This window comes from Anguilla anguilla, chromosome 2, assembly GCF_013347855.1.
Source record: "Anguilla anguilla isolate fAngAng1 chromosome 2, fAngAng1.pri, whole genome shotgun sequence".
Classification (NCBI taxonomy): Eukaryota; Metazoa; Chordata; class Actinopteri; order Anguilliformes; family Anguillidae; genus Anguilla; species Anguilla anguilla.
In genome coordinates, this window is record NC_049202.1 from 28,152,533 (window position 1) to 28,180,079 (window position 27,547).

The 27,547-nt window shown below is 38.5% G+C and overlaps 1 protein-coding gene across 6 annotated transcripts in view; it reads right to left on the reverse strand.

The window, feature by feature from the left end:
• The window catches only part of sp2 (sp2 transcription factor), a 74,550-nt gene that overhangs the window by 41,469 nt on the left and 5,534 nt on the right, over nucleotides 1–27,547 (reverse strand). For 4 of the 6 annotated variants that reach the window (XM_035407198.1, XM_035407201.1, XM_035407197.1 and 1 more), the window contains exons 2-3: nucleotides 6,083–6,159; nucleotides 1,212–1,958 (exon numbers count right to left, since the gene is read on the reverse strand). In XM_035407198.1, the coding sequence (XP_035263089.1) occupies nucleotides 1,212–1,958; nucleotides 6,083–6,159 (824 nt within the window). Of the gene's footprint in view, nucleotides 1–1,211; nucleotides 1,959–6,082; nucleotides 6,160–7,027; nucleotides 7,740–26,904; nucleotides 26,926–27,547 lie in introns of those variants that run through there. The other 2 variants (XM_035407202.1, XM_035407199.1) reach the window with 2 other exon arrangements.

The following is a 27,547-nucleotide window of genomic DNA, read 5'->3' on the forward strand; positions in this document are numbered from 1 at the left end:
AGAGAGTTGAAGAGTGAGCCTACCCTCTCTGGTGGACCAACCGCTGATGGGTAATGGAAAACTAACTGTGCGCATCTTGTGATTTTTTCCCGGGAATGTCGCCACAGACACCCAGTTCTTTAATCATAAATTATAATAATAATAATAATATAAATTATTATAATAATAGGCTCAATCACCATTGTGTTACCTAATTCTGCGATAGTGATTTAACAAACATTTTTTTTAATGAAAATCTTAGAGATTATTACTTTAATGTGTTAATGGTTATTATAAACGTTCTGTGTTTTACCATTTTCTTTAAGTTGGCTCTAAGCTATCCACAGCACTGCATTAGTCTTAATATACATCACGCACAGAACAGATCTTGCACGTGATCTATTTTAAATATTAACTGGTTAAAACTCGGAATGCTGATCCTAACAAACACACACCGATAACCGAACGGGTATCCTTAATTTGTTTGGCATGCTTCATGCACCATTGTTTCATCACTAGCTCCAGCTAGTAGTTTCAAACCTCCCATTGTTCATATGCCTCCATTTTGTTTCTTTGTTCTCTTTGAACACATGTCTGTGGTGCGCACTCACTGTGCTGCACAACCCTACACGCAGGAGAACAAACAACACTCCTCACATGCTAATACAAACACACACACGCACACATGCACTTGCACATAATTTGTTGTACATAATAGTAGTGACTAGTGCTTTGCTCCTTTTCGGTACTTTGTGTTCAATAAACTATCCAATATTGTCTGTATTAATATTACTCGTGTTGAATTAAGTCAGCCACTGCTAATCAAATATCTCCTAGAATATCTTAATCTCTTAGCTGAATCATTAATATTAATTTGGTATTTGCTTAATATACAATATTGTGAGTTTGGTTAAGATTGACTTAATTGAAATTGCCAATTTATAGTTTATACAATTCCTTAATGAAACTGATTTATTATCCTTATATTATGCCACCATTTGTAGAAAGATGGTTAATTATATCTCCTGCATTAAATGGTGCCCTGCATGAATAACAGATTCATTTCCCCAACAGTATCATAACTCACACAACTAATGCTCATTCACTGACTGACAACCAAGGGAGCCAATAACTGCACCTACTGACAAACTGCCTATTCCAGTGGTGTTATAAACACTGATTGATTTTCCAACCCCCAGAAGGGTGAGGAAGAGAGCAGTGACTAGACCCACCTGGATAATGTTGTCAGCTGTTGTTTCTATCAGCAGGGTCTCCACTTGCTCAGCCACAGCCACAGCAGGGGGTGGAGACGGTGCTGGTGGAATAGGTTGTGAGGCAGTCACAAGTTTCTTGCGACCCTTTCGTGCAGCCTTGGCGGGAGAAGCTTGAGCAGGGGCAGTCGTAGTTTCTGCAAGGATCTGAGCTCCCCCCACCTCACTAGCAGTCACACTGAGAGGAAGGGTGAGGCCCCCAGGCAGCCGCACCACATTGGCACTGTTCTGTCGACGCTTCTGTGGAAAGGGCTTTATGGCCAGGGACTTCTGGGTGGTGGCAGGAACAGGAGGGGCTGGGACTGTCACAGGGGAAGTGATGATAGCCTGATTGGTGCCTGGGATTATCTGAATCTGCCCACCCTGGGGCATCATCTGGATAGTCTGCCCACAAGCACCTTGTAGCTGTGGCACCACCTGATACTGGATATTGGTGGCAGCAGGCCGAGCTGGGTTCTGGATGGTGAGCAGGATTGGACCACTGGGGGTGGAGGAAGGAAGGCCTGCTGAGAGCTGGATCACGTTACTCTTGGTGGACAGGAAACCCAGGTTCTTTGGGGGTGCAGGGGCAATAGGAGCAGGCTTAATAGGTAACAAGCGGCGGGTGACAGGCTGGGTAGGAGGGGTGCTGACAGGCGCCTGAGCTGCAGGGGGGCCAATCTTACTGCAGGTAGCAGCCAGAAGAGCCAGTGGGGAGGGCTGTGATTCCTGTAAAACAAGAAAGATCACTGTGCTACATAATTATCTAAATCTGTGGAGTAGACAGCAAAAGTAATAAAATACTTTATTCTTTTTTTATTTTAATTTTTCAAATTTTTTAATGGATTCACAATTTTGTGCTCATGGAAAGGATGGTTTGGAAAAAAAATTTCATCACTTTTAGCCTGTCAGGGCATGGAGTTCAACCCCCCCCCCTCGGGAAGTATTCAGACCCCTTCACTTTTTCTACATTTTGTTACGTTAAAGGCTTATTCTAAAATTGATTCAATTCATTTTTATTCTCATCAATCTACACACAATACTCCATAATGACAAAGCAAAAATAGGTTTTTAGAAATTTTTGCAAATGTATTAAAAATAAAAAAACTGAAATATCACATTTACATAAGTATTCAGACCCTTTGCTATGACACTCAAAACGGAGCTCAGGTGCATCCTGTTTCCATTGTTCATACTTGAGATGTTTCTACAACTTGATTGGAGTCCACCTATGGTAAATTCAATTAATTGGACATGATTTGTAAAGGCACACACCTGTCTATATAAGGTCCCACAGTTGACAGTGCATGTCAGAGCAAAAACCAAGCCATGAAGTCGAAGGAATTGTCTGTAGACCTTCGAGACAGGATTGTGTCGAGGTACAAATTTGGGTAAAGGTACAAAAAAAATTCTATTGAATTGAAGGTCCAGAAGAACACAATGGCCTCCATCATTCTTAAATGGACGAAGTTTGGAACCGCCAGGACTCTTCCTAGAGCTGGCCGCCCGGCCAAACTGAGCAATCGGGGGAAAAGGGCCTTGGTCAGGGAGGTGACCAAGAACCTGATGGACAATCTGAAAGAGCTCCAGAGTTCCTCTGTGGAGATGGGAGAATCTTCCAGAAAGACAACCATCTCTGCAGCACTCCACCAATCAAGCCTTTATGGTAGAATGGTCTGATGAAACCAAAGGTGCGTTCAAATTCAGAGAACAAGGCGAATGTTTGCAAACTATTTCAAACTTTTTTCCGTTAGCTTTGTGTTCGCCGCAAACGTTTGCAAACATAAGCGAACAGTCAGAGGTGCGTTCAAGTTCAACGAATAGAGGCGAATATTCGTGGCGAACATGTTTTCTTTGAACAGTTCAATTTGAATGGCTTTTTACGAACGTTCCAAATTGTTTGCATTAAACATAAACAGACATGGCGACGAGAACGTTTGTACTCACAGCCGCTTCTGTGATCATCGATGATAAAAAACAATAGCTAGCTAGCGAACAATAATAACATTGGCCAGCGTTAGCAATAACATTATTGAAAAAACTGATCACACTTAACGGCATCTTCAATTGAAACAGCCAACCCATCTGGGAACATTTCCCTCAGTCCAGCGTCCATTTTTGTTCACCGCAAACTACCTGGAACGTTAATAAAAAGTTGTGCAAATTTAACTGTTCAAAGAAAACATGGTCGCCACGAACGTTCGCCTCTGTTCACTGAATTTGAACGCACCTCAAGATTGAACTGTTTGGCCACAAAGCCAAGCGTCACGTCTGGAGGAAACCAGGCATCGCTCATCACCTGGCCAATACCATCCCTATATTGAAGCATGGTTGTAGAAACATCTCAAGTATGATCAATGGAAACAGGATGCACCTGAGCTCAGTTTTGAGTGTCATAGCAAAGGGTCTGAATACTTATGTAAATGTGATATTTCAGTTTTTTATTTTGAAAACAATTTGTCAAAAATTTCTAAAAACCTGTATGTCGTTATGGGTTTTGAGTGTAGATTGATGAGAATAAAAATGAATTTAATACATTTTTTAATAAGACTAACGTAACAAAATGTGGAAAAACTGAAGGGGTCTGAATACTTTCCGAAGGCACTGTATTTTTTGCATGTAGGTGTGGTTTGTGCGGGTGGGGAGACTTCACTGCATCTGTCACGAAAAACGCGGTAGTCTGCGGTGGGCATTTTAGGATGGAGGATTATATCCCCGGGGATATGATGGAGTTTAGGATGGGATTTTGAAGAAAGACCATGTGATACTGATACCAGGTGCAGTCCCATCTGTTCGTTCGAACATCTATGAACATCAACAGCCTCTGCCACAGGCGCCGGTGGGAAAAGTTCTTGCAGAGCCAACACACATTCAGCTCAAAGGACACGTGAAATGTATATGGCAAGTTATTACACCTAGCTAGATATCTACCAAAGGAGTAATGTTTAGTAAATGTTTAGTTTACTGTTAACCTAGCTAAACCGACCGATTGGTAGGCATCATAACTACCTTTAGCCAGAAGTCATTGTAAGTGAGGTAACTTATCTAAGTAGCAAGCTAACTAGCTTTTGTGTAACTTTAACTATAATTACAAATGCTTTTGGGATTTGTGACTTCTATTTTCATGCAATGTCAAGTCATGGGAAATAATGTGAGCTGTTCAGGGACTGATGCGCCTAGAAGCCCAGTGTTTGCAGAGCCAGGGCAACAGTTCATCAATTCTCTTTCAAGAATTAAAAAGAATTCCTTGTGCGACAGCCTTTCAGGCCATGGCGATCTAGGATTCTCTCAATAGGGGATGTAGATACTTTGGTATCTGATGCCTCAAACCCCTACACCAGTTCCTTTGTTGTTATCTTGGGCTTCAGTTGAACCTTTCGGACCAAAGTTTGTTCAGCCCTGGGAGTTAATTTGTGCCACCTTCATGAACAACACAGTGTCTGTGTGGTCCCAAGATTTTTACATTTGCATACAATTGTTTATACAGATGCTTGTGGTATTACATTACAGGCATTTAGCAGACGCTCTTATCCAGAGCGACGTACAACAAGTGCATTAGTTCAAGGTGCAGAGGTGCAAAAGAAACACACTAGAGTGAAGTAAAGATCGTAGTGCCAGAAGTGACCACATAGATCAGGACTCCAACCCTGTAGAGTAACCTGTTCAGCAAACAAACAATCCTGCCAAGTACAAACTAGCACTGAAACCACATTTGCCTAATCAGAATCAGACAAAAACAATCCTGCCAAATAAAAACTAATGTGATCGTATTAGCCTAACTAGGTACATTGAGCTAAACTATAGGCTAGGGAGGGGTGGGGAGAGGTGCAGCCTGAAGAGATGAGTCTTTAGTCTGCGTGTGAAGGTACCTTCAGTTGTTTGGAAATTGCTCCTAAGGAGGAACCGAAGTTGTGGAGGCCCACAATTTTTTTTTTCTGAGGTCTTGGCTGAGTTGCTTGGATTTTCCCATGGTATCAAGGGCAAAAAGGCAGTGGCTCTACAGGTAGGCGCTTAAATACAGCCTACAGCTTCTAAAAAGTCATTACATCAATTTCTGGAATCTTCCCGACTGTTTAAAGAGACATTCAATTTGATGTATGTAAACTTTTGACACACTGGAATTCTGATATAGTGAATTAAAGCTGAAATAAATCTGTCTCTAATCGATTGTTTTAAAATGACCCCTGATGTGAACAAAGTAGATGCCCTAACTGACTTGATTAGTAGATGCCCTAACTGCCCTTATCTGAACCCGATCCCACACATCCACCCTTCACTCAATCAGCACAACCATGCCCCCACTTCTTTCTCAACCACCCGCCCCTCTTCAAACAACATAAGATGTGGACCTTTGTTAAGACAATTTTTGGGTACTTAATAGCAGCCAGTTGACATGTGTGCAGTGGACATTCAGAGGTTGATATCTACTGTTGTCATCTGGGGAATCTGAACCTTGAATGTGGGCCTGGTGTTTCTTGGTGTCTGGTGTGCGCAGAGTCTGATGTTTTCGTCTTACAGTAATCTGGCATTTTTACATTTTCATCACAGGCTTTTTGGAATATTTGGATGTCTTTTGGTTTTTGAACTTTGCTCTAGGTTTTCTTGAGACTTTCAACAACAAGCTTGGTATTTTCCTTCATTCACTTTTTTTGTCACTATAACCTGTCCATGTCTGTAATATTTGTTATTTAAAGTAGTTGACCTTCGTCTTTAGATGTTGAATAATTTGTTGTGACTATAATTTTCTCACTTTTAATCTGGTTGTGAGTTGTACATTCTGATAAAGGCTGATCCAACAGGTTGCTCTGCCTATCAACAAATTTGACATAACAGTAGTCAGGAGAACCCCTCACCTGTGTGGAGGTGGCAGAGGGCTGAAGGTACTCGCTGGGACTGACAGCAACAGTGGTGGCCATACTGTTCTGTTGATCTAGGAAAAACAAAGTGAATGCACAATAATAACAATGAAAAATTATCTGTATTGTTTCAAATTATCACCAGGCACAGACACATGACATCATTAAAATCAAGAGGAAAAATTCTGACTCTGAAATTCTTGAGCTGGACAATACTTCTTTATAATTGACCAGGGATATAAATATGCATTTAATTTTTTGGCAATGGAAAGCTATGACATTATTGTACCCTGTCAATTTTCTTTATTACTTCTTAATTAAATAAAACCTAACCTAATTGCATCAAAGACATTCACATGAAAATTAGGATGTAACTTCATCCATGTCACATTGCTGGGAAAATACATTCAATGTATTTACACCCAGAAGAGGACTTAAAGGCACAGTTCACAATTAAATTTTAAAGTTTTGTGTGCAATGAAGGATATTTACAGAAGTTAATGATAATAAAGAGGTCATCTGCCAGTTTCATAATTGCACACAACAAAACAAATAGATTGGTTGCAGTGAACCAGGGACATATTTGTTGCATTCCATCTCTGATAACTATCTAGATGTCATTGGCACATCCATGTTTCTCTTTGTTCACACTTCCCTTAATAACCGTATGATAATCCTGACTTGCATTCACAGGTATTTTCTTCCTATCTTTGATGGACATCTCATTGTGCCAACAGTGACATCTTGGTTGAAACAGTGGTCACTTGCCTCTCAAATCTCATAGTCAGGAATCGGTTTGCAACTGGTTTTAGAAGAGGGCTTGACAGTAAGGGCTACCAGGTGACAAGGCACGATTTACCTCCCACACAGGCCAGTAAATTGTACATACCACAAAAATATAATTTGCATGCAATTTGTAAAATTCTTGTTTTATTGATTTACCTCAACAAAACAAGCAAAAACAAAAAGCAGAGTTGCTTTTGAGCTGTCTCCTCAGGCTGCCTTTGTGTTTGTCCCACACATAGTCTCATTGCCCTTGTGCTGGCTCACTGAGCACACGTTCCTCCTGGAGGTTAGCTCTGGTTTTCAGGATGAAAGTTTCTTGGCAAGAAAAACTCCAGAGCAAGCTAGTCAATGTATACAAACTAATAACTGCATTAGTGCAGATAACATGAGTTGACAAGCTGTTTTCTAGCCCAAATGTTAAAACAGTTTCTACAGCCTCCAAAGCCAGGTCAGGCACATGGAAAGCCTTTTAAAACCAATAAAAAGTTGAGTAAGGATAAAGTAAAAGTAAAGGGTACAGTCTGTGGGGACAAAAAAAGAAAAATAAGGTCACACTGGCCAAAACTGGCCATGGCTTGGTCATGATGGAGACAGAATAGCAAGAATAGCAAGAATTACTGTTTTTTTCCCCCATGTAAACAGAAAAGTAGCTGGCTAGTTTGCCAATGTTAAACGACTACAGAACTGAGTTTTTCCAGGGCTGCTGGGTGACTCATCCGGTTAAGGTTGTAAAGTTTGTGTCTGCCTCTCCTCATCCCGAACAAAAAAGTAACTTTGACCATTTAAGTGTGCCTGGTTAGATTTTTTGCAATTTTTAATTTTTGGAAACACGCTTAAACAATATATTTTTAAATTAAGAAATCTGTTTTTTGCTTTTCTTGCTTTAGTATTCGTTTTATAATTTTTTTTTTATAAAAAGCATTCGTGCTGGGACTGGGATGTTTTACGTACCAAAACATTCAAACTGATTAATTCGGTTGCTGAATATTTTCTTCCGGATTTTCTTTGTTAGCCCGTTGTAATTGACTCAAAACGTTTGATACAGTTACGTGAGGTATGCGGTAGTTCTGCGTAATTCACATTGGTGATACAGTAAAAGCAAACTGGAAATCACCTTCCGCACTTTTTATCAGGGTAAAATAACAGGTTAATTCTAGTAATCGTCCCTTTAGCTTTTTCAGACTGCCGTAATTTTACTCTGCCATTCTTCAATTCCACAAAAAGACCAGGAAGACTATGGACTAATTTATGGTGCATGGTTCGCATCTGGAGGGCACACTTCGCTGCTCGGCTAGCAGTAACTTCGAAGGAAAGCAAACGGTGGCTGTACCACTACTAATTTAAATTTTCACGCAAGTCCGAGTTTTCGTTCTATTCTTGTCATTTTGCGATTAGCCTATATGGAATTGACGATGAGAAAGTAATCAAACAGCAAATTGTGTACAACGTGTGCATGTTTTCTGCTGTTGTTGCCAGTTATACATATAAATGTGAATGCATTCTGTCGCTTCGGATGTCAAGACATGAAAGCGAATGTTCGCATAAAAACATAATGAATGTGTTTGAGAGGATATATAAAACAGTTACAATCTGACTATTGGCCTGTTATATCCTATTTGTTGCATAACAACGGTCCAAGTTCAACTACCAACGACAGTTTTGCTTGACAACGGTAAAATATGCCCAAACGGCTGCAGAAGAATATTTCAATTCCAGGTGATTAAATCGATTAAAAAAAATACAAAAGTAACCATATATAGGCCTAATCATTGTTGGTAACCCGTTGTATATAAGTGGAATAAACCCCTCCGGGCTGTCCCGGTTATTAGAAAATAATGTAGGCTACTTCGGTGGTAGTATGGGGTTACAGAAGAAATCATAGGACAGATGGACCGACGACAACGTCGCTTTTTCATACGTCAGTGGGCTAATTTGCCTAATCTTCGCAGGACTTTAGACCGCGGTGGAAACGCAGACAACCATGGGCTGAAGGAACCTTTTAGTTCCTTGAAAAGTAGTTCCTGGGACTAAAAGTACCGGGTACTTTTGGTGGAAACGCGGCTTTAGTCTCGGGGGAGAACTTGCATTTGAAAGGGCACAGCTTAAGTACAATCTCTAAACAATGGTGTCGAGCCAGGAGGAAAGGCTTCATGCATGTGATAATTCACACCTTCCCTGGTTCCTTTTCCTGGCTAGATTGACCATTTGGATATAAAATATCATTACTTCATTTTATCCTATTAGACATGTGTGTGAAACTTTGTCATAATTAGCGTATGATTTCTTGAGTTATGGCCAAAAACGTGTTTTGTGAGGTCACAGTGACCTTGACCTTTGACCACTAAAATCTAATCAGTTCATCCTTGAGTCCAAGTGGATGTCTGTGCCAAATTTGAAGAAATTCCCTTAAGGCAAAAACGTGTTTTGTGTTCCCGCAAACCAAAAACGTGTTTTGTGAGGTCACAGTGACCTTGACCACCAAAATCTAAGCAGTTCAACCTTAAGTCCAAGTGGATGTCTGTGCCAAATTTGAAGAAATTCCCTTAAGGCGTTCCTGAGATATCGCGTTCACAAGAATCGGGACGGACGGACGGACAACCCGAAAACATAATGCCTCTGGCCACGGCTGTGCTGTCGCGGAGGCATAAAAACATATATTCCCAACTTAAATTGCACCATAATGGATTTTCTGGAATTTGAATTTTTTGCAAAACCTACTTTTGTACTTTTTTTGGCCATTTTTCCTAAAACAACTGTAACTTGGGAACATGTCCGATCCTCACCAAACTTAGTACACAATTGCAGTATTGGCCTCAGAGGACACATACAAGGCTTGACACATCTCTACCAAATGGTGGCGCTATAAGAAGCAAATAATTTAAATGCGTATGACTCAATTGTTTCACCAATCAAAATTTTGTATCCAACATGTCTACAAGATCCAAGCAGTGCTTGCAATGACCAAAAGATCAACATCAGCCAAACATTGTCGCTATCTGCCAATCAGATGGTGACAGGCTTAGCAGTGGCCACTTGACAGGCTTAGAGACAGCCAATCAGCATGACCATCAACTTGGTGAGAATGTGGATCGCTTGACTTGGTACTACTATGTCAAATTTGAGATCAGTCCGCCATTAGGGGGAGCTATTTAGGTTTTCAAAGAGTGTATTTGGCTGTGGTAAGTGGACAATCTTATGATTTACCATCAGTACATCCTACTCCTTTAGATTAAAAGCTTCACATCAAGACTCAATATCGCCAACCATTTAGAGTTTACTGCATTTCGAATTTTTGACAAAACCTACTTTCGTGAACTAGTCCCAGGCCTTTAAGCTGAGCATCACCACATTAGGCTTCAAAAAATCTGTGGAGTCATATGTAAATCACTTTGTGGGCGTGGCCATTTTTACTAAAACAGTCGTAACTTGTGAATGCTATGTCCGATCATCATGAAACATACAAGCATACATATGCAGCGGTTGCCCTTACTAACAATTTTGGTGGCCTTTTGCCACCGTCAGCTGGTGCTGTAAGAGGAAAATAAATAAAAATGCCTGTAACTCCTCAGCTGCTTAATCATGTTGAAACTTTGCATGCTACACATTTCTGTTAGTCTCCCATTGGATGTACAATTATAAAGTAATTTGTGAAAACATATGACCACTCTCAGCCAATCAGTTCTCAGTAGGTATATGACAGGCTTAGCCATTGCTTGACCTTCTTGACTTGTATGTATATTGACCTCTAAGCTAGGGGATACAATGTCAAATTTTGGGACAGAGACTGAAAATTTTTGCACAGCTAATTTTGTGTCCAACCTGGAAACCTGCATCTCATTGTTTTGGATGGGTTGGCAAGGGTCACATCCGAGGAATAGCGCTACTCAACTCCAGGTCATGTAGGCCACAGTGTCAAGTACTTGCTCCAAACATGCACTACACCAACAGATTTTACTAACAAGCTTACTTCCTGACAGGGACAGTTGCTGAGCTGAAAACTGATGGGGCAGAAACCTTCCCATTATACTGATCACCGGTTTCAACATGTTTCCATTCATTTTCATTGATTAACAACTTTGGAAACAATCTGAATAATCCATTTGCACATAACAAATATGATATCCAGGCAACTGTTACAACTACCACGGTCGCTTTTCAACCTTCAGTAAAGGCTACAAAACCTGCACTTCTAGTTTTTTGATAAAACTATTACGTATGCAGGATTCGATGAGTTGCGGATTCATCATGTTTTAACCACACTGATTTTGTCTATGTAGTCATGTCAACAGAGATTGAGTTTGTAGTCCTAAAACCCGGACGCGAGTTAGCACTTTTGACTTGCATCGACAGTTTTCCAATCCCTTTTTCCCATAGCAATTTCGATTTTCGCAGACATAAGGTCTGTGTTTAACGTTTAAACGTGAGTGTTTCATGCGTTGTTCTACAAGATAAATTGCATCAAGATCAATAATCATTTTATGGGGAAGTTTTCCTCCTGGTCAGTTTTCAGCTCAGCAGCCTCCACTGCTTCCCGAATCAAGGTAGTAAAATAATTAGTAAAATTAGGTCCTGTAGTGCATGGTTGGACCAAATACTACAAGACACCGCAGCCTGCAGGAGTAGTATAAAACATTGGGTCGATTTCCTACCACAAGGGGGCCACAGCAAATATGGTTAATTACTATTATTTTGTGTTTGATGTTTTGCTCTTTTTTGGGATTTTTCTCTTCAGTTGATAATTGGCACGGTCGTAGAGGGTTACATGGAGTAGTGTAGGAGAACATTTGGCACCAGTTGGCCACTTGTTGCTACGGCAATTAATTGAATATTCAATATTTAAACAACCATAATTATTGACCACAGTGTCATACAGACATGGGTCTAATGCCATTACATTCCTATCTTTGCTTTGTTTTGGACCTTTGCACTGAACTTTAATTAATTCTAGACTTGGTTTAATGGCTTGAAAACTGTAAATGGGTCTCAGCAAAACAATTATTTTATGGTGTTTCTTAATTAACTGGCAGCTTTGCCTCTTGTTTCATTTGCCCAGTCATTTATTTAATAAATCATATTTCAGCTGCATTTCTCCATAATTTCACAACAGAACAGTTGAAAACTGTGTCCTAAATGAAAAATCTTATTGTAATCTAAATTACAGTTAAACCAGCATTTAATGCATTCACGTAATTAGATAATGTGTCCAGCATAGTCGTTGACAACAAAAGGTAATATGTTTTAATTTTAATCTTTTTAAAAAAAAAATCTCCTCCTAGACCATTTGACATGTCAACATTAGACTTTCGCCAATTTGTTCCTTTAATGGTCCTCTTTAACCCCTCTTTAACACTTCTGCTCACACAATATAGCCTACATTTTTAAAGTGTTAAAACTTGCAGTTCTATCGCAATAAACTATTTTACAATGCCAATGTTTTAGCGACAACGGTTCCTCATTTTGTAACATGGGGTGGCAAAATAAGCTTGGGGGGTCCTCATCTTCTATGTGTTTTGGAAATTCACAGATGACACAAATCATGGTAGTCTATACCTTTATCATGGCAAGGATTCATCAAACAAAATTAGTAGTAATTTTTAGTCCAAAAAACCTGCTAACTCAGAGAAACATTGATAGAATGTCAAATGTTAGCAATTCTGCTGAGGAATTATCATTGCCATCCGTTTTTGGCATTACATACACGGCAGAAGTATTGTGTATATGAATGTTACTATCCCTGGTTTGTTTAGACTCTCTGAAACAAGATGAGCACACCAAGAAGCTCCTCTGACAAGTACTGGCCAAGCAGTCCCTCAGTATACAGGGTCTCCCCCAGAAAAGTGGTTAGGCCCAGTGGCAAGTATCTTTTGACGGGGGCCGGTGGCCCGGCGTGGGCCGGTGGCCAAGTGTCTTTTTTGACAGGGGCCCGGCGTGGGCTAGCGACAGACTGATGGCAGCATAAAGGTAGGGCCCTATAGTTTCTGTGAAATCAGAATCACGGACAAAATCACAGAATTGGAGAATTTTAAAAAGCTGTAACACAGATTCCATAGGGCCCTACATTAAGTCATTGCTAAAAGCTGACTGGACATTTGAAAATATGACTACGTAATGTGAATAAATAAATAAGTCATTTATTCAACACATATTTAAAAAAATCAACAACTATTTACAGCATAGCAGTCTTACAAAGAATCTGACAACAATGTACAGTCTTGGAATGCTGTGTTTTCAACAACAACAAAAGAAATTAAATTAGGCCTAAATTAAATAATATCAAAGTTTTTGCACTCTACAAAAAACGTGAAAAAAGTTCTGATTGGCTACTGATTCTTACAGCCTTGGAATGCTGGGCACATTTCAACAACAACAAAAGAAATTAAATTAAATTAAAATAGATAATATCAAAGTTTTTGCACTCTACAAAAAACTTATATTCAAGTCCTGACTGGCTACTGAATCTTACAACAAGCCTTGGAATGCTAGGCACATTTAAACATTTAAAAAACTGTCTAAGGCTTTTTGGCTTTTACCTTTCCTCCTTGACATTATCCCTAAATGTCACAAAGGAAGTATCTGTGTTACTGACTGTTTGGCTAGCTAGCTAAGTTAGCTAAATGACCAAGTTGTCATAAAATTTTTCCTGACTGTGAAAACTGCCTGACTTGTTTACATTTTGGACAGATGTGGCTCCTGAGTAAATCTATCCTTGTTTCCGTCGCAGCACTTTCGACACAAGCAATATCGAAATAAATCCTGAAATTTCTTCTTACCGTGAAGAGTGCCTGACTCTCAACCATAGTGTTTTTTCTCCAAAGATGGTATTTCTAGATATAGCCTAATTTTGCCAATGTGTTAACACATTTCTATGGTTACCGGTCAGGCACTCTTCACCGTGGTGACTGGTCAATAATTCAGCGACAGTGAAGGTGACTGATAAAGAACTACTATAGCTGTTTGAGAAACATAAGGGAAATGAAGGTGGCCATAAAACGAATTAGATGCTGCTTGTTTGGCAGGTATTATTTAAAGTTTTCATTTTTTATAAATTGGAATTATGGATATTGATATTCAAACAAACTCAATAATATAGGCTAAGTCTGAAGGAATTACTTACAATTTAGGACAGTTCACTGAGTTTTACTTAGTAAATAAATACAGACCATTCCTGCCATTTTTTTCACACCCTCACTGCCAGACAACAGTCAGGTTTTGATACCTCTGGCCTGCTATTTAGCAACAGAATGATGGAGGAGGGGAGAAGTGTAAGGGTAAATATTGGCTGTTCTAGCCAAAATTCCATTGGTGTACAGGACTGGGGTCGTAAAGATCAGAAGGCTGTAAACACAGCTAAAAAGACAATTGCCGTGGGACAGTCTTGCGACCCCACCAACACTTCTGTCTGTTTTCACATCATAAAAGCACCCACAGGCACTGTTGGGTCAGACGGGAACCTGGTTGACCATTACCCATGCCATGGATTCATGAAAGCATTATACAGTTGAGGCCAAAGTTTTACATACACCTAGGCTAAAGACTTCAAACTCAATTTTTCACAACTCCACATTTCATGTTACCCTAATTGACTGAACACAGGAAATGTATGGTATCTACTTTATTTCCATAAGAGGTCATTTCAAAATAATAGCTAAGAGACAGATTCATTTCAGCTTTTATGTACTATATCAGATTTTCAGTAGGTCAAAAGTTTACATACACTTTGTTAGTATTTGGTGGCATTGGCATTTAATTGCTTAACTTGAATCAATCGCCAGGGGTAGCCTTCCACAAGCTTCTCACAATACTTTGCAGGAATTTTTACCCATTCCTCCTGACAGAACTGGTGTAACTCAGTCAGGATCGTGGGCCTCCATGCTCAGACATGCTTTATAGGTTCAGTCCACAAATTTTCTATGGGATTCAGGTCAAACAAAAGGTGATCGTGCCTTTGAGGTTGTGGCTCCGACACTGTGGAACGCTCTTCCTTCAGACATATGTTCTGCGGTCTCTGTTGACATTTTCAGAAGGATGCTGAAGACCTATTTATTTAAACAGGCCTTTGTTTCAATAAGTACTTTTAAGGTGTGTGATACTTTTTACTGTTTTCTTGTAATTTAATTTTATTCAATTTTAATCTTTTAATTACTTTTAATTGTGAAGCACTTTGTGACTCTGTCTGTGAGAGGTGTTATATGAAATAAAGTTACTAATTATGTTTGTGTCCGGGCACAGTCCTCCATGCTCTGCTCTACAAACACCGGCTACAAGAGGGAGGGGTTGAGGGCCAGCTCACACAGTAAAACGAGAGTCAGCTGTATCTTGTCTGTCACATTTAAAATAAAAAAATAACAAATACAGAAATATAGTATGTGGCCTATAGAAATAAGCAACTAAATACCAAAAATCTTTATGGGCAGGCCACCCAAATGAATTCAATTTATGGGAAACATGGAAAAGGGTTTTAAAATGGCAGCAAAAGACGACAGCTACTGTAGGTATATAGTTTTATATACACACCCATGCTCTTGGCACTTTTTTGTAATGTATTATAAGTCTGCACACTATACATTTTCCATTCACCTTATGAGTTTGTAATTTCAAAATTTTTACAAGCTAATTATTTTTCTTAATTAGATAAAGAACACTACATTACATACCTGATATATTTCTACATACCTATATTTCTTCAAGCAATAGACAGCCACAATTGCAATGAAATAATTTTGTGTGATTTTATGTGAAAAAAAAAAATTGTATCAAAGCGTTGGTCATTCAGTTGCTAAATCACATGCCAGAGGAGAGAGCGACTCATTTGCACCTGGCCAGCTACCAAATCCTGCTGCTTATTGTCTGGCAGGGATTGTTTGTGAAGAAAATGGCACAAACTGCCTGTATTTCTTTATGGATTTGATTTTTTAGAATTTTTAAAAATGCAGTAATTCTTAGGAAAAGTCATGGAAGGCGTAAAGTAGCTAATGCGTTTACAGAGTTGGAGCAATTTTATGTAAGAAAGAGAGAAAAAATCCCAAGGCACTAAATCTCCAGATTAGCAATTTAAAAAGGCTTTATTATTTTGGGCTAACCCAACGCATATCAGCAGTAACTGCCTTCATCAGGGGATACAAAAACAGCACACACAGGTCCAAGATATAAGACGTGAGGGGTGCGGCCTAAGCCAATCAACAAACAGCAATTTGTCTCATTCAAGGACCGATTAGCGGAACACAAACACCGCGTTTCCACTCAAAGTACCCAGAACTTTTAGTCCCAGAAACTACTTTTCAAGGAACTAAAAGGTTCCTTCAGCCCATCGTTGTCTGCGTTACCACCGCGGTCTAAAGATCCGCGAAGATTAGGCAAATTAGCCCACTGACGTATGTAAAAGCGACATCTTCGTCGGTCCATCTGTCCTATGATTTTTTCTGTAACCCCATACTACCACCGAAGTACATTATTTTCCAATAACCGGGACAGCCGAAGGGGTTTATTCCACTTATACAACGGGTTACCAACAATGACTATATATGGTTACTTTAGTAGCTATTTATTGATTTTTATCGACTTAATCACCTGAAATTGAAATATTCTTCCGCGGCCGTTTGGGCATATTATTTTACCGTTGTCAAGCAAAACTCTCGTCGGTAGTTCAACTTGGACCGTTGTTATGCAACAAACAGGATATAACAGGCCAATATACAGATTGTAACAGTTTTTTTATCCTCTCAAACACATTCATTATGCTTTTATGCAAACATTCACTTTCATGTCTTGACATCCAAGACGACAGAATGCATTCACATTCTGCAAATAACTGGTAACAACAGCAGAAAACAAGTAGGCCTAGACGTCGTAAACAATTTGCTGTTGAATTGGTTCATTTGACTCTTATCGTCATTTCCAATATAGGCTAATCGCAAAATGACAAGAATAAATAGAATGAAAACTCGGACTTGCATGAAAATTAAAATTAATATTGCAGTGGTACAGCCACCGTTTGCTTTCCTTGAAAGTTAGGCTACTGCTAGTGGAGCAGTGAAGTGTGCCCTCCAGATGTGAACCATGCACCATAAATACTCTAGTCTTCCTGGTCTTTTTGTGGAATTGAAGAATCGTAGAGTGAAATTACGGCAGTCTGAAAAAGCAAAAGGGAAAGATTACTAGCATTAACCTGTTATTTCACCCTGACAAAAAGTGCGGAAGATGATTTCTAGTTTGCTTTTACTGTATCCCCAATGTAAATTACGCAGAACTACCGCATACCTCACGTAACTGTGTCAAACGTTTTGAGTCAATTACAACGGAATAACAAAGAAAATCCAGAACAAAATATTCAGCAACCGAATTAAACTGTTTGAATGTTTTGGTACGTAATAGCCTATGCTGTCCCAGCACGAATGCTTAACATTTTATAAAACGAATACTAAAGCAAGAAAAGAACAGAAGAGCACACGTTATAATCCTCAATCTTAATTTCTCTTCTGTTCCACGACGTTGGAACGCTATAACCAAAAGTAGGCTACTGCGCCGCATAACATACAAGTTTGAATTCAAGTTATTATTATGAAAATAAATCGATTTGCGGCCGCAGATTTTTAAAATGGCGGTTAAAATAAAATACTGCGAGCAGTCGACCAATCAGAAATATTCAGCGCTTGCGCCCCACCCCAAAAGTTCCGGTACTTTTGGAAAGTACTACCCCCCGAGCAGTACACTTTTTTGGGGGTAAAATAAAGACCCCGGAACTTAATTTAGACCCTGGTTCCTGCGGTTCCTCAAAAGGTTCCTAGTTCCTGGGGAAAGTTCCTGCGGTGGAAACGCGGCTAACTATGCCATAAGAACGGCAAACGAGAACTACACAATGGCAGCGCATTATAAGGAGGCTGGACATAGCAGCGCAGATTCACTCAAAGCTAGTGTCATCGAAGTGGTTACGTTAAACAAACGGGGAGGGGACAGGATAAAACGCCCGTTACGAAGAGAATGGTTCTGGATTTATTCTCTAAAAGCCAGTTAGGCCGGGACTGAACGAAGAATTAGACCTGACACCTTTCTCATAATGTATTCTGTCTTTATTCTAAGGCTGTGCTTGTTCTATTCATGCTGTTAACATTATATATTAATGTCATTCCATTTTTATATCCTCATAGAAGGTTATATTCGATGTGTCTGGCTTACCTAACAGTGTACCCCGGGGTTACATTGGGGGTGGATGCGGGTGGACAGCGTCCACCCACCTTTGGTAAATAAATAAATAATTTTGACAGGCAGTTTTACAAATAACTAGGACAATCCAGTCCATTTTTCATATGCTTCAGTCCATGTGTTCCCTCTAGCCAGTTACTCGCTCAACCAAACAAAAATCAGAAGAAAAAAAACTCAGGAGGAACAGTCGTTTAGCCTATATAGACAGGCACAGAAAGAAAAATATCGTTGATAGTCTTGATTGTTTGGAAGCGGACGCGGTAGGTAATTTCATTAACATGTAATTTCATCTGTGCAACATTTTAAAGAGAGATGAATAAACAGCCCCCACGAACACCAGCTATTATTAACAGCAACTTTGATTGCTTGAGCAAAATCAGCAGCTTGCAGGTCAGCAGCTAAGCTAGGATTGAATATTTCCCACATACATAACGTTTTATTCAGCGGCGACTGGTGAGCTGAAAATTGGTGGGGCGCAAAACTTTCCTTTAAACTAATCATCGATCTCAACCTGTTTTCATTCGTAATTTTTCCTTTATTATCAAGTGTGCCAACGATCGGACTAATCAAATGGAAAGTAGCCTAACACACAGCGTCTTCGTACCGTGTTAGAGGGATTAAATCATAAATTCAATTTATCCGTTAAAAATCCGTTTTAATCCCCAAGTAGTCTACACTTAACAAACAAGATACACCAGTCTGTTATATACTGTGTTAGCTTTCAGAATAACCAGCAAAAACGAAACCTGCACTTCAATTTTGTTCACAATCTACGCATCGCAGATATTTGCCATGAATTTGAGTGCGGAGAAAGAAGTCCATGTATCCACAAATAATGTTGATTAAAAATGTGCACAATTTCGTACTGCAAATTAAAATAAATGTAGGCTATAAGGCCTAGGCTACTTGCTAAAACTGCCTATTTGGGGAGAGCTGACTATATATGATAGTATTGCTATTGAGTAGCCTATTTTGTGGATTAATTACATTGATAATCAGGGAAAATCAGGGGAAGATTCCACCACTGCTTAGTGATTAAAACTGATTTTTCTAAATCGCATTTATCATTTAATCTCCCCAACACAATGCGAAGAAGCTGTGTGTCCCTTTCCAATTGCGTAGTCAGATTGTTTGCATGCTTGTTAATCACTGAAAATTAATTAAAACAGTTTGAGATCAATGATTAGTTTAAAGGAAAGTTTTGCACATCACCAATTTTCAGCTCACCAGTCGCCGCTGGTTTTATTTTGTTTCAATTCGACAGTTTAAGGAAGATGGATAAAGGAGGAAGAAAGGGAGGACAAAAGAGAAGGATGACTGATTTTTTAGTGGGTAAAAATAATTCTCAGCATTAATGACACTCCATAAACTTGAAATATTTTATGTAACAGCTTGCATCAATAGTATACATTCTTTTTAAAACATTGTTTTCCTTAATTACAATTATGTGCACAATACATTAAAGGCTACAACTACTTTGAGCTGAGACATTCATTGGTTTGTACCTTTTTTCACCCACCTCCCACCGGATCTCAGGGTCCACCCACCTCCCAAGTCCCAATTTAACCCGAGTGTACCACCAATACATTTCTTTTTTCATTTTTTCTTCGTTTTGCTTTTTTCTTATTTTGTTAAATTATATTGGCGCCAGTGTTCTTTTTTTTTTAAATTCACGATGTGATTGTTGATATTGTACATGTGTCATTTGTGAATGAGACTAATTGCTGTTTGTTGATTGGCTTAGGCCGCACCCCTCACGTCTTATATCTTGCACCTGTGTGCTGTTTTTGTATCCCTTGATGAAGGCAGTCACTGGCGATACGCATTGGGTTAGCACAAAATAATAAAGGCTTTTTAAATTGCTAATCTGGAGATTGAGTGCCTTGGGATTTTTTCTCTTTCTTACATGGACACGAACCCCACCTCGCAATGAGCACCTCTCCGTTTTAAAACATTTTTAAAGCCAAGGCAGCGTTCTTTTTCCTTCTACAGTTTGAAGTAACTTTAATTTCAAAGTCTACACGCCCAATGGCAGCACCTCTCGCCTTACTAGTGTTAAAGTAGGCTATTTGCTATCCGATTGTGTGGGAGAACAGGATCGGATGTGCCCCATTTAGTTTTTTTAAGTGATTGCTAAGAAACCACTTTCTCAAGAATGACAACATTTTCAAATGAACAACTTGATACTGTCTATTAACTAGTGCTGATGATTTCATTCAGTCGCTAACGTGAAAGGTACATTTTGACTTCAAACAGAATATGTTCAAAGGAACAACTGCTCCTCGGAGTCACTTGTGCCCTTAGATGTGGTCAGTTGTGTCCCTTATCTTAAATTAAACTAAAAGACACAATATGTGATTTATGACCATTTCATAATCATTGCACACGTTAAGACACGTATTTCCATTGACCTCTGCCAATAAAAACAGTTGAATACAAAATATAACAACTAATTTTTATTCGAAAATATTGTGGCGTCAGGTTTAAATTTCCCCTCACTCGCTTGGTGCTGATGTCTCATCTGCACACATCTTTACTGGTCTCTCTCAAAGATGCCAAAAAAAAGTATTTTCTACACATCTATATATTTAAAAATAATTATTTCAATAATTCCCTAAATTGTTTATTTCCCCTATTTGATAAACAAGGAACTAGACGCTGACAGGTCAGACAGCAGGCAATTTACCTTGAATAAATTCCAAATTAAAAACAGTTTCACTGTTGCAGACATAGGGAAGAGCTGGATGTAACAGTTTTTAATTTTTCTCATTTGCTCAAAAAATATTTAGCCTAGCACTATAAATTTTCTACCTGAAACAGCTCTGACATGTCAGTAGTCATTACCTGTTTCCATTACGTTCATAACTTAATCAAATAAGTTATGCTGAATATTTAATTCCATTACTGTAAATTACTGCATATAAAAACTTCCAAGTAGCTAATGTCAAAAGTTGCAAAATAACATGAGGACCTATAGTGAACTGTGATTGTAGTTATGTTTATTGTGATACAATATTGCTAAAGGAAGTATTAATTTGACAGCGGACCATTTCATTTCGAACAAGATTAGGCTATCTTACATGAAATACATGAAAAGTTAAATGAATTTTGCCATTGCCTATTTATGCATTAACCCAAAACCAAATAGCAAAAACGAATAGTTGACTGTACAGACCAATCTGGTGTGTGCTTATTATAAACGCATGTGACCAGGTGGCTGTTTCTTTTCCATTAATTCCATTAATCATTTGGTAGAGGACTGAATTGTGTGTGTACAATCCTGAAATGGCTACTGTAGCAGCAGTGTACAAAACGTTATTGATCGTGTTACATTTATGATGCGTTACATTTATACCAACTCTCCCATATATCCTAAGTGAAACTAACATGGATGTCTCAGGGACCCATAATCCTACCATTATGGATTTACTTTAATTTTGAATAACTTAAAAAATGAAAAATCTCCTCCCTGAAAATTCAATCAAACTGCATGAAACTTCAGATGAATTAGAATGTGGGCTTGGCTTTTCACAAAAAAAGTAAATAAACCAGTCAGACATACATTGCTGAAGCACGGCGTCAATTGATAATTCAGTCCTGAGGAAACCACAGGGGGGCACTAAAGAGCTGAAAGATTTTTAATGGAAATTATGCAAAAATATCACTGTTTTTGTGGACATGTAGAGTGAAGAATCACCTCATTAGGCATATGAGCAATACATGCATGCCTTGGCTGCTTCCCAGGACAGTCTGATAAAGGCTAACTTCCAACCACCACTGACCATATTTGGTGCTGATTGGCCACATGTACGCTGATTGGTCACATGTACACTGATAGGCTTACTGCTGCAATTTTTTACATAGCAAATAAAAAACAGTTTATCCTATTTACATTCATTCATTCATCCATCCATCCATTTATTCAAACATTTTTAAAATCTCAGAGATGCAGGGAGAGACCCTCATTTACAATGCCACAGAGTTACAATAGAACAACATCGCACAAAACAAGTACAAAAAGATGCATTTAAACTTAAAATGAAGTTCTGAAACTGTTTTAATGACAGCAATAAGTCCGTCTTTAGTGTATTTTCTAAAATATTCCATGTGTATAAGGCACCTAAGTAGAATGCAGATCGACCCTGACTGGTGTTAACAGTAGGAACTCAGAACAAGCCAGTCCTGGGAACATGTATGGTGGGATTCCAGACCAGAAGTAAGGATAAATAAGAAGGTAGCAGTCTGGGCAAGGCTTTAGAAATAAAAACATACCAGTGATGGTCACATCTTTTTGACAGTGAAGACCAGAATGAATCTTAGCATTCAACATCTATAGACCAATCTTTCTGAATGCTGCACTGATTAATTGGTTAAGCAAAAGCCAATGAACAGGCATGTGGGAATGGTTTATTTCAAATAAAGCTAATAAATTCTAAATGGCCTGACATAAAATGTTGGCACAATAGAGCTCCAAATATGACAAAAAATATTAAAAATCACTTATTTTACCAATATTCCAAACATACCAAAGCCACATAATGTACATGTACAGAGCCAATTACAGCCATTTAGATTTTTTCTTCATAATAACCCAAATTCTGCAGGTTGGTGACATCCCATAAATGAACACAAGAAATTCCAAATTAATTTGGCATATGAAGGCGATACAGACTACAGTTAATGCTAGAATTGATATGCCTAACAAATATTTTAATTAATCTCGCTACAATTACAATTCACCAAAACAGTTAGGCTATTTCCCATTCCTCATTGACATGTTAATTATATTAATTCTTCAATTTCAGCATAAAGCAGTATTCAAGGTGAACTAATTGTATAAATACTTGTTGTAATCATTTTACATGAACATGTTACTTCATTTGAACACAGAAAGTTAGAATGAATTAATTTCCCTTACATGCCAACACATAAACATTGACCATGTGTTATAGTTCATTTTTGGCCATAGACTTCCACCCTGTGGCCATTTGGCATAAATGCACATATTATGAAATGCATTTTGGCTAAAATGAGCCATTCAGTTGCAAGCACATAGGTATAGAATAGACAACACACCTCAACTCTTTCAAACTTGGGCTCTCTCAAATGATCAATGTCTCACCTTTGGTACAAGTGAAGGATACAATTTAGAAATCACAAAGCACACAAGTTCCATATAACTAAAGACCTACTGCACAGACAACTAAGGCCTCTATATTCAAATAACACATTTCCTCTGCAAGCATAAGAGTGATGTTTTTACAAACTTCAGTAATATCACTACTACACAATTACATTATCTTTACTCATACAATTTGTACAATTTTTTGGGATATCTTAAAGTATATTCAAACTATATGATGTTTCAGATTCAGTACAAGTTATTTCTGGACACTATTGTATTTCAAGCGTTTTCAGAAAATTAACATGAACAGCTAAAACAAATACCATAATATAGCCACAAGTAGCAATAAATGGGGCCAAGCACTACAAGCACCTCCATGTTACCAATTCTGTTGGTTGTTCAATTTAGACCAATTACTGTAATGTTTCACCCAAAATTTAGTTTAAAGTTACAATCTCGAAGATTTCAGTTTCGTTCTCTTTGGCGGTACCAATGGCGAGAAGCGGTAATTGCAGGTGTGTTTTTGGACCTCACTTCATTGTCTAACATTAGGCTAACTTAAGCTGTCTTTACACTGCCGAGCCGGGTTAAAATGCTGTAGCAGACCTGGGGTAGAATTAGTGATGATCAATTTCCACATGATCAACATTCTTTATCCACCTTTTGCTCGATATGAACATCTTTACAGTGCAGAGAAGAATTCGCGGGATTCGCTGTGGCTCGTGCAATGATGTATCTCGTGCATCATCATCGTGAATGATTGTTGTGTGATATTTTTGAAACAACTGCCTTGTTTCTGGTTTTGCTAGCTAAACTGTTCGAGAATAAAGCTAAGCTGGGTGTTAAATTAGCAATCAGAACAAGAAGAATAAAACAAAAACAAAGGAGATTTCATCAAAAAAGGGCATCAAGGCTGAAGGAACATATGAGGAAAATATAAAATAATAACAACGCTAATCCATGCTGCCGTATTCTTTTATTTAGTTTTCTTCGGCTTGACATCTTTACATAGAAATCAGACCCGGCTCTGCTCCACCTATACCCGGCTTATATACTGATGAAATTGATGGCAATGTAAATAACGGTAATGTTAAGGCCAGTTCAGATCAATGATTCGCAACGAGACAAAACGGTTTTAGAATGTTGCAGAGAAAATTGCAGCGGTGTGAACTGGTTAGTTGCAGAGCCTCTGAAGCCGTTGCCTAGGGTCTCAAAAGACCCACCTTGTCAAATCGCCAAGTGCAGTTTTAGAACGTTTACAATCAGACGTCTTGGAATTTTGCAAGTTGCATCCAGTCTCGCTGCGAATCATTGATCTGAACTGGCCTTTAGTTAGCTACATTGCAACGCTGCAACAAGGTAGCATTGCATTCGAGAGACGGTTTGCGAGGTCGGTAGCGTTAGCTAGCGTTTTTTCTAATTGTTAGCTGACATTAGATTGTGTTAATTACATTAGCTAGCTAGCTAACGCAACGTTACCTGATATGAGAGATGGATACTGTGCGCAACGTTGTCTAAACTAATGTTGCCTTCATTGACATGGTCCGGTAGCTAGCGTTAGCTGTGCAAATAGCTATGTAATTTAGTAACGTTACATTGTCATCAAATGTAATACGAAATCTACATCAACAAATAATATGACCTCTCATGTTACACAAAAACTTATTAGGGTTCCATAACCCCCCCACCTTTAATGCTAGCAGACACCGGAAAAAACAGTACGCCGCTCACACACACCTGTTGCGTTAGCTCCGCCTACCCTCTCTGGCGGACCAACCACTGATGGATGATGGAAAATGCGTCACTATCTATGCGCCGCTTGTGATTTTTTCCCGGGAATGTCGCCACAGACACCCAGTTCTTTAATCAGAAATTATAATAATAATATAAATTAGTATAATAATAGGCTCAATCACCATTGTGTTACCTAATTCAGCGATAGATAGTGACTTAACAGACATTTATTTTAATGAAAATCTTCAAGATTATTACTTTAAATACCTACTTTAGTTGGAAATTTGGTGCCAATATACAAAAAAAGGCCACTGATCCTTTAAGACACCTTCACCTACACATTCACCGGTATATTGTGGCCAAATGGTTGACCAAGCAACTATCTTCCAATCACTCTTACAGGTCATGGGCCAAAAACACAATACCCAAAACTGCAGCTAGATTGGGCAATAGCTCAAGAAGATGTCTAAATGGGTTTTTGACAAAAATCCAAGATGGCAAAAAAAACGAATTGTCTCAACCCCAAGGTCGTATGATTTCCCAGTTAGGATCCCTAAAAGAAATGAGCAGATTTCCTTACAGAGTAATTGGCATATAAAGATTTTTCTTGGTATAGCACATCACAATTATCATATTTCATGCAACTTTCTGTGTGCCCTGGCACAGAAGTAGAGCCCGACCGATGCCAGATTTTTGGGTCCGATGCCGATCCCGATTTTGGAGTCCTAGCCCACCTATTACCGATGTTTTGACCGATATTTTGTCAAAGAGTGCAACATTTTCAAATCACTTCGAAAAGCTTTTTTTTTTTAAGTTTCTATTTTTAAGAACATTGAACTTATAAGCAAACAAATAAAAATAAAAATGAACACACAAACAACTTTTTAGATAAAAAAATGTAAAAGATGATATGAAATTAAATATACATATTAACACCATCTTTAAGTGTGTGAAATAAAAATAACTCCACACCTTGCTTTTACTCCTTTCTTTTCTAGCCATCTATAAAAAATTAATTTAAAAAAATCAGTTTTCCAGTTTCAAACATGTATTTTTATGAATATTATTATTATAGTTGTTGTTATTAATTTGTTATTATTATTTCTTAGTATCTATTCTCAGTAAATTAATTATATTTTCTTATTTTATTCCTACTACATGATCTCAAAGAGTAAGACTTTATCTAGCGAGCTTCCCTGTCCATAAGATTTTGGTGGTGAAAATAACTACAATGCGCTTTGACGCGTGACTAGATGACACTCGCTCGCAATAACGCATTGGCTATTGACACAGCCTCATTATTTCTTATTATATCAGTAAGTTAAATGAATTATATTTTCTTATTTTATTTCTACTACATGACCTCAAAGAGTAAGACATTATCTAGCGGAGCTAATGAGTGAATCAAGTGTAACATTAGATGAAATTAAATTGACTGGATGAAATACGTGAAAAAAACTACAATGCGCTTTCGCGCAGGTTACCCGCGCTAACTGTTGGTTGATTCACTTCTCCAACAGCAATCCTTCTCTCATGTTATCACAACAAAGCTAGATAACATGGCTTAAAATGATCCACGTTAGAAGTGTTTTATCGGCGTTTTCACTGTCTGGTTAAGCTTGCTACGATGACGCGTGACTAGATGACACACTCGCTTGCAATCACGCGTTGGCTATTTACACAGCATCAAGTAGATAATATCATTATCTCAGATTAAAAAAAACAAATGTGTGATGCATTTAATCACCATTTTATTTTGGCTGGTTATTTATTTGAGAATACAGCGATGTCCTCTGGAAATGTAGATCCTACGCTGCTTATGTGCTCACTGCCACTTCATAAAGGCTTGCTAGCCAGCTAGCTTGCTAAAGTGAACCAAATATGTTAGCTAGCTCGCTTGCTTGATAATGAGGATTGATAAACATAGTGGTCGTATAAACGCATTTAATTAAAAACTTTCACTAAATATGCATACCTTTATTGCGGCAATCGAATCTGTGCAGACAAGTCTTGCAGTGGAGAATATTGGATGAGGCACGAGTGACAAACGTCATTACAGTAGTAGCGCGTCAGCTGCAGCAGTTCACAGTTGTATTAGAGCTCCCTCTACTGGATAATTCTAGTAAATAGCAATTACAACGTTCGAACAGACAAGTACAGATAAATAATCAATGTTTTTTTTGTTTATTATACTCATTTAAAAATCGGGAAACATCGGCTGCCTAACTGCTGATCCCGATGTCGTCAAAAAAGTCAAATAATGGCCGATGTATCGGCCAAACCGATATATCGGTCGGGCTCTACATAGAAGGGTACCACCAAAATTAGTACCAACACAACAAAGCGTTTCAGAGACATGGCTCACTTCTTGTTTGGTGCCTTTCCCATCAAATTTGTTTATTTACAGTTGCCATACTATTTGAACAAGTAACTGTCTTTTTAATAACTTTTCGTCACAGTACTCTCAAGGTGATTCATGCCAGATTTTCTTGTGATCCATTCAACAGTCTAGGAGAAGATGTATAAAATGTTCAAATCTAATTTGGCAGAAATTGACAATGGTAGGTGTGTTAACTCAACAGGATCTAATAATCATAGTTTTTAAAACATTTTAAAAA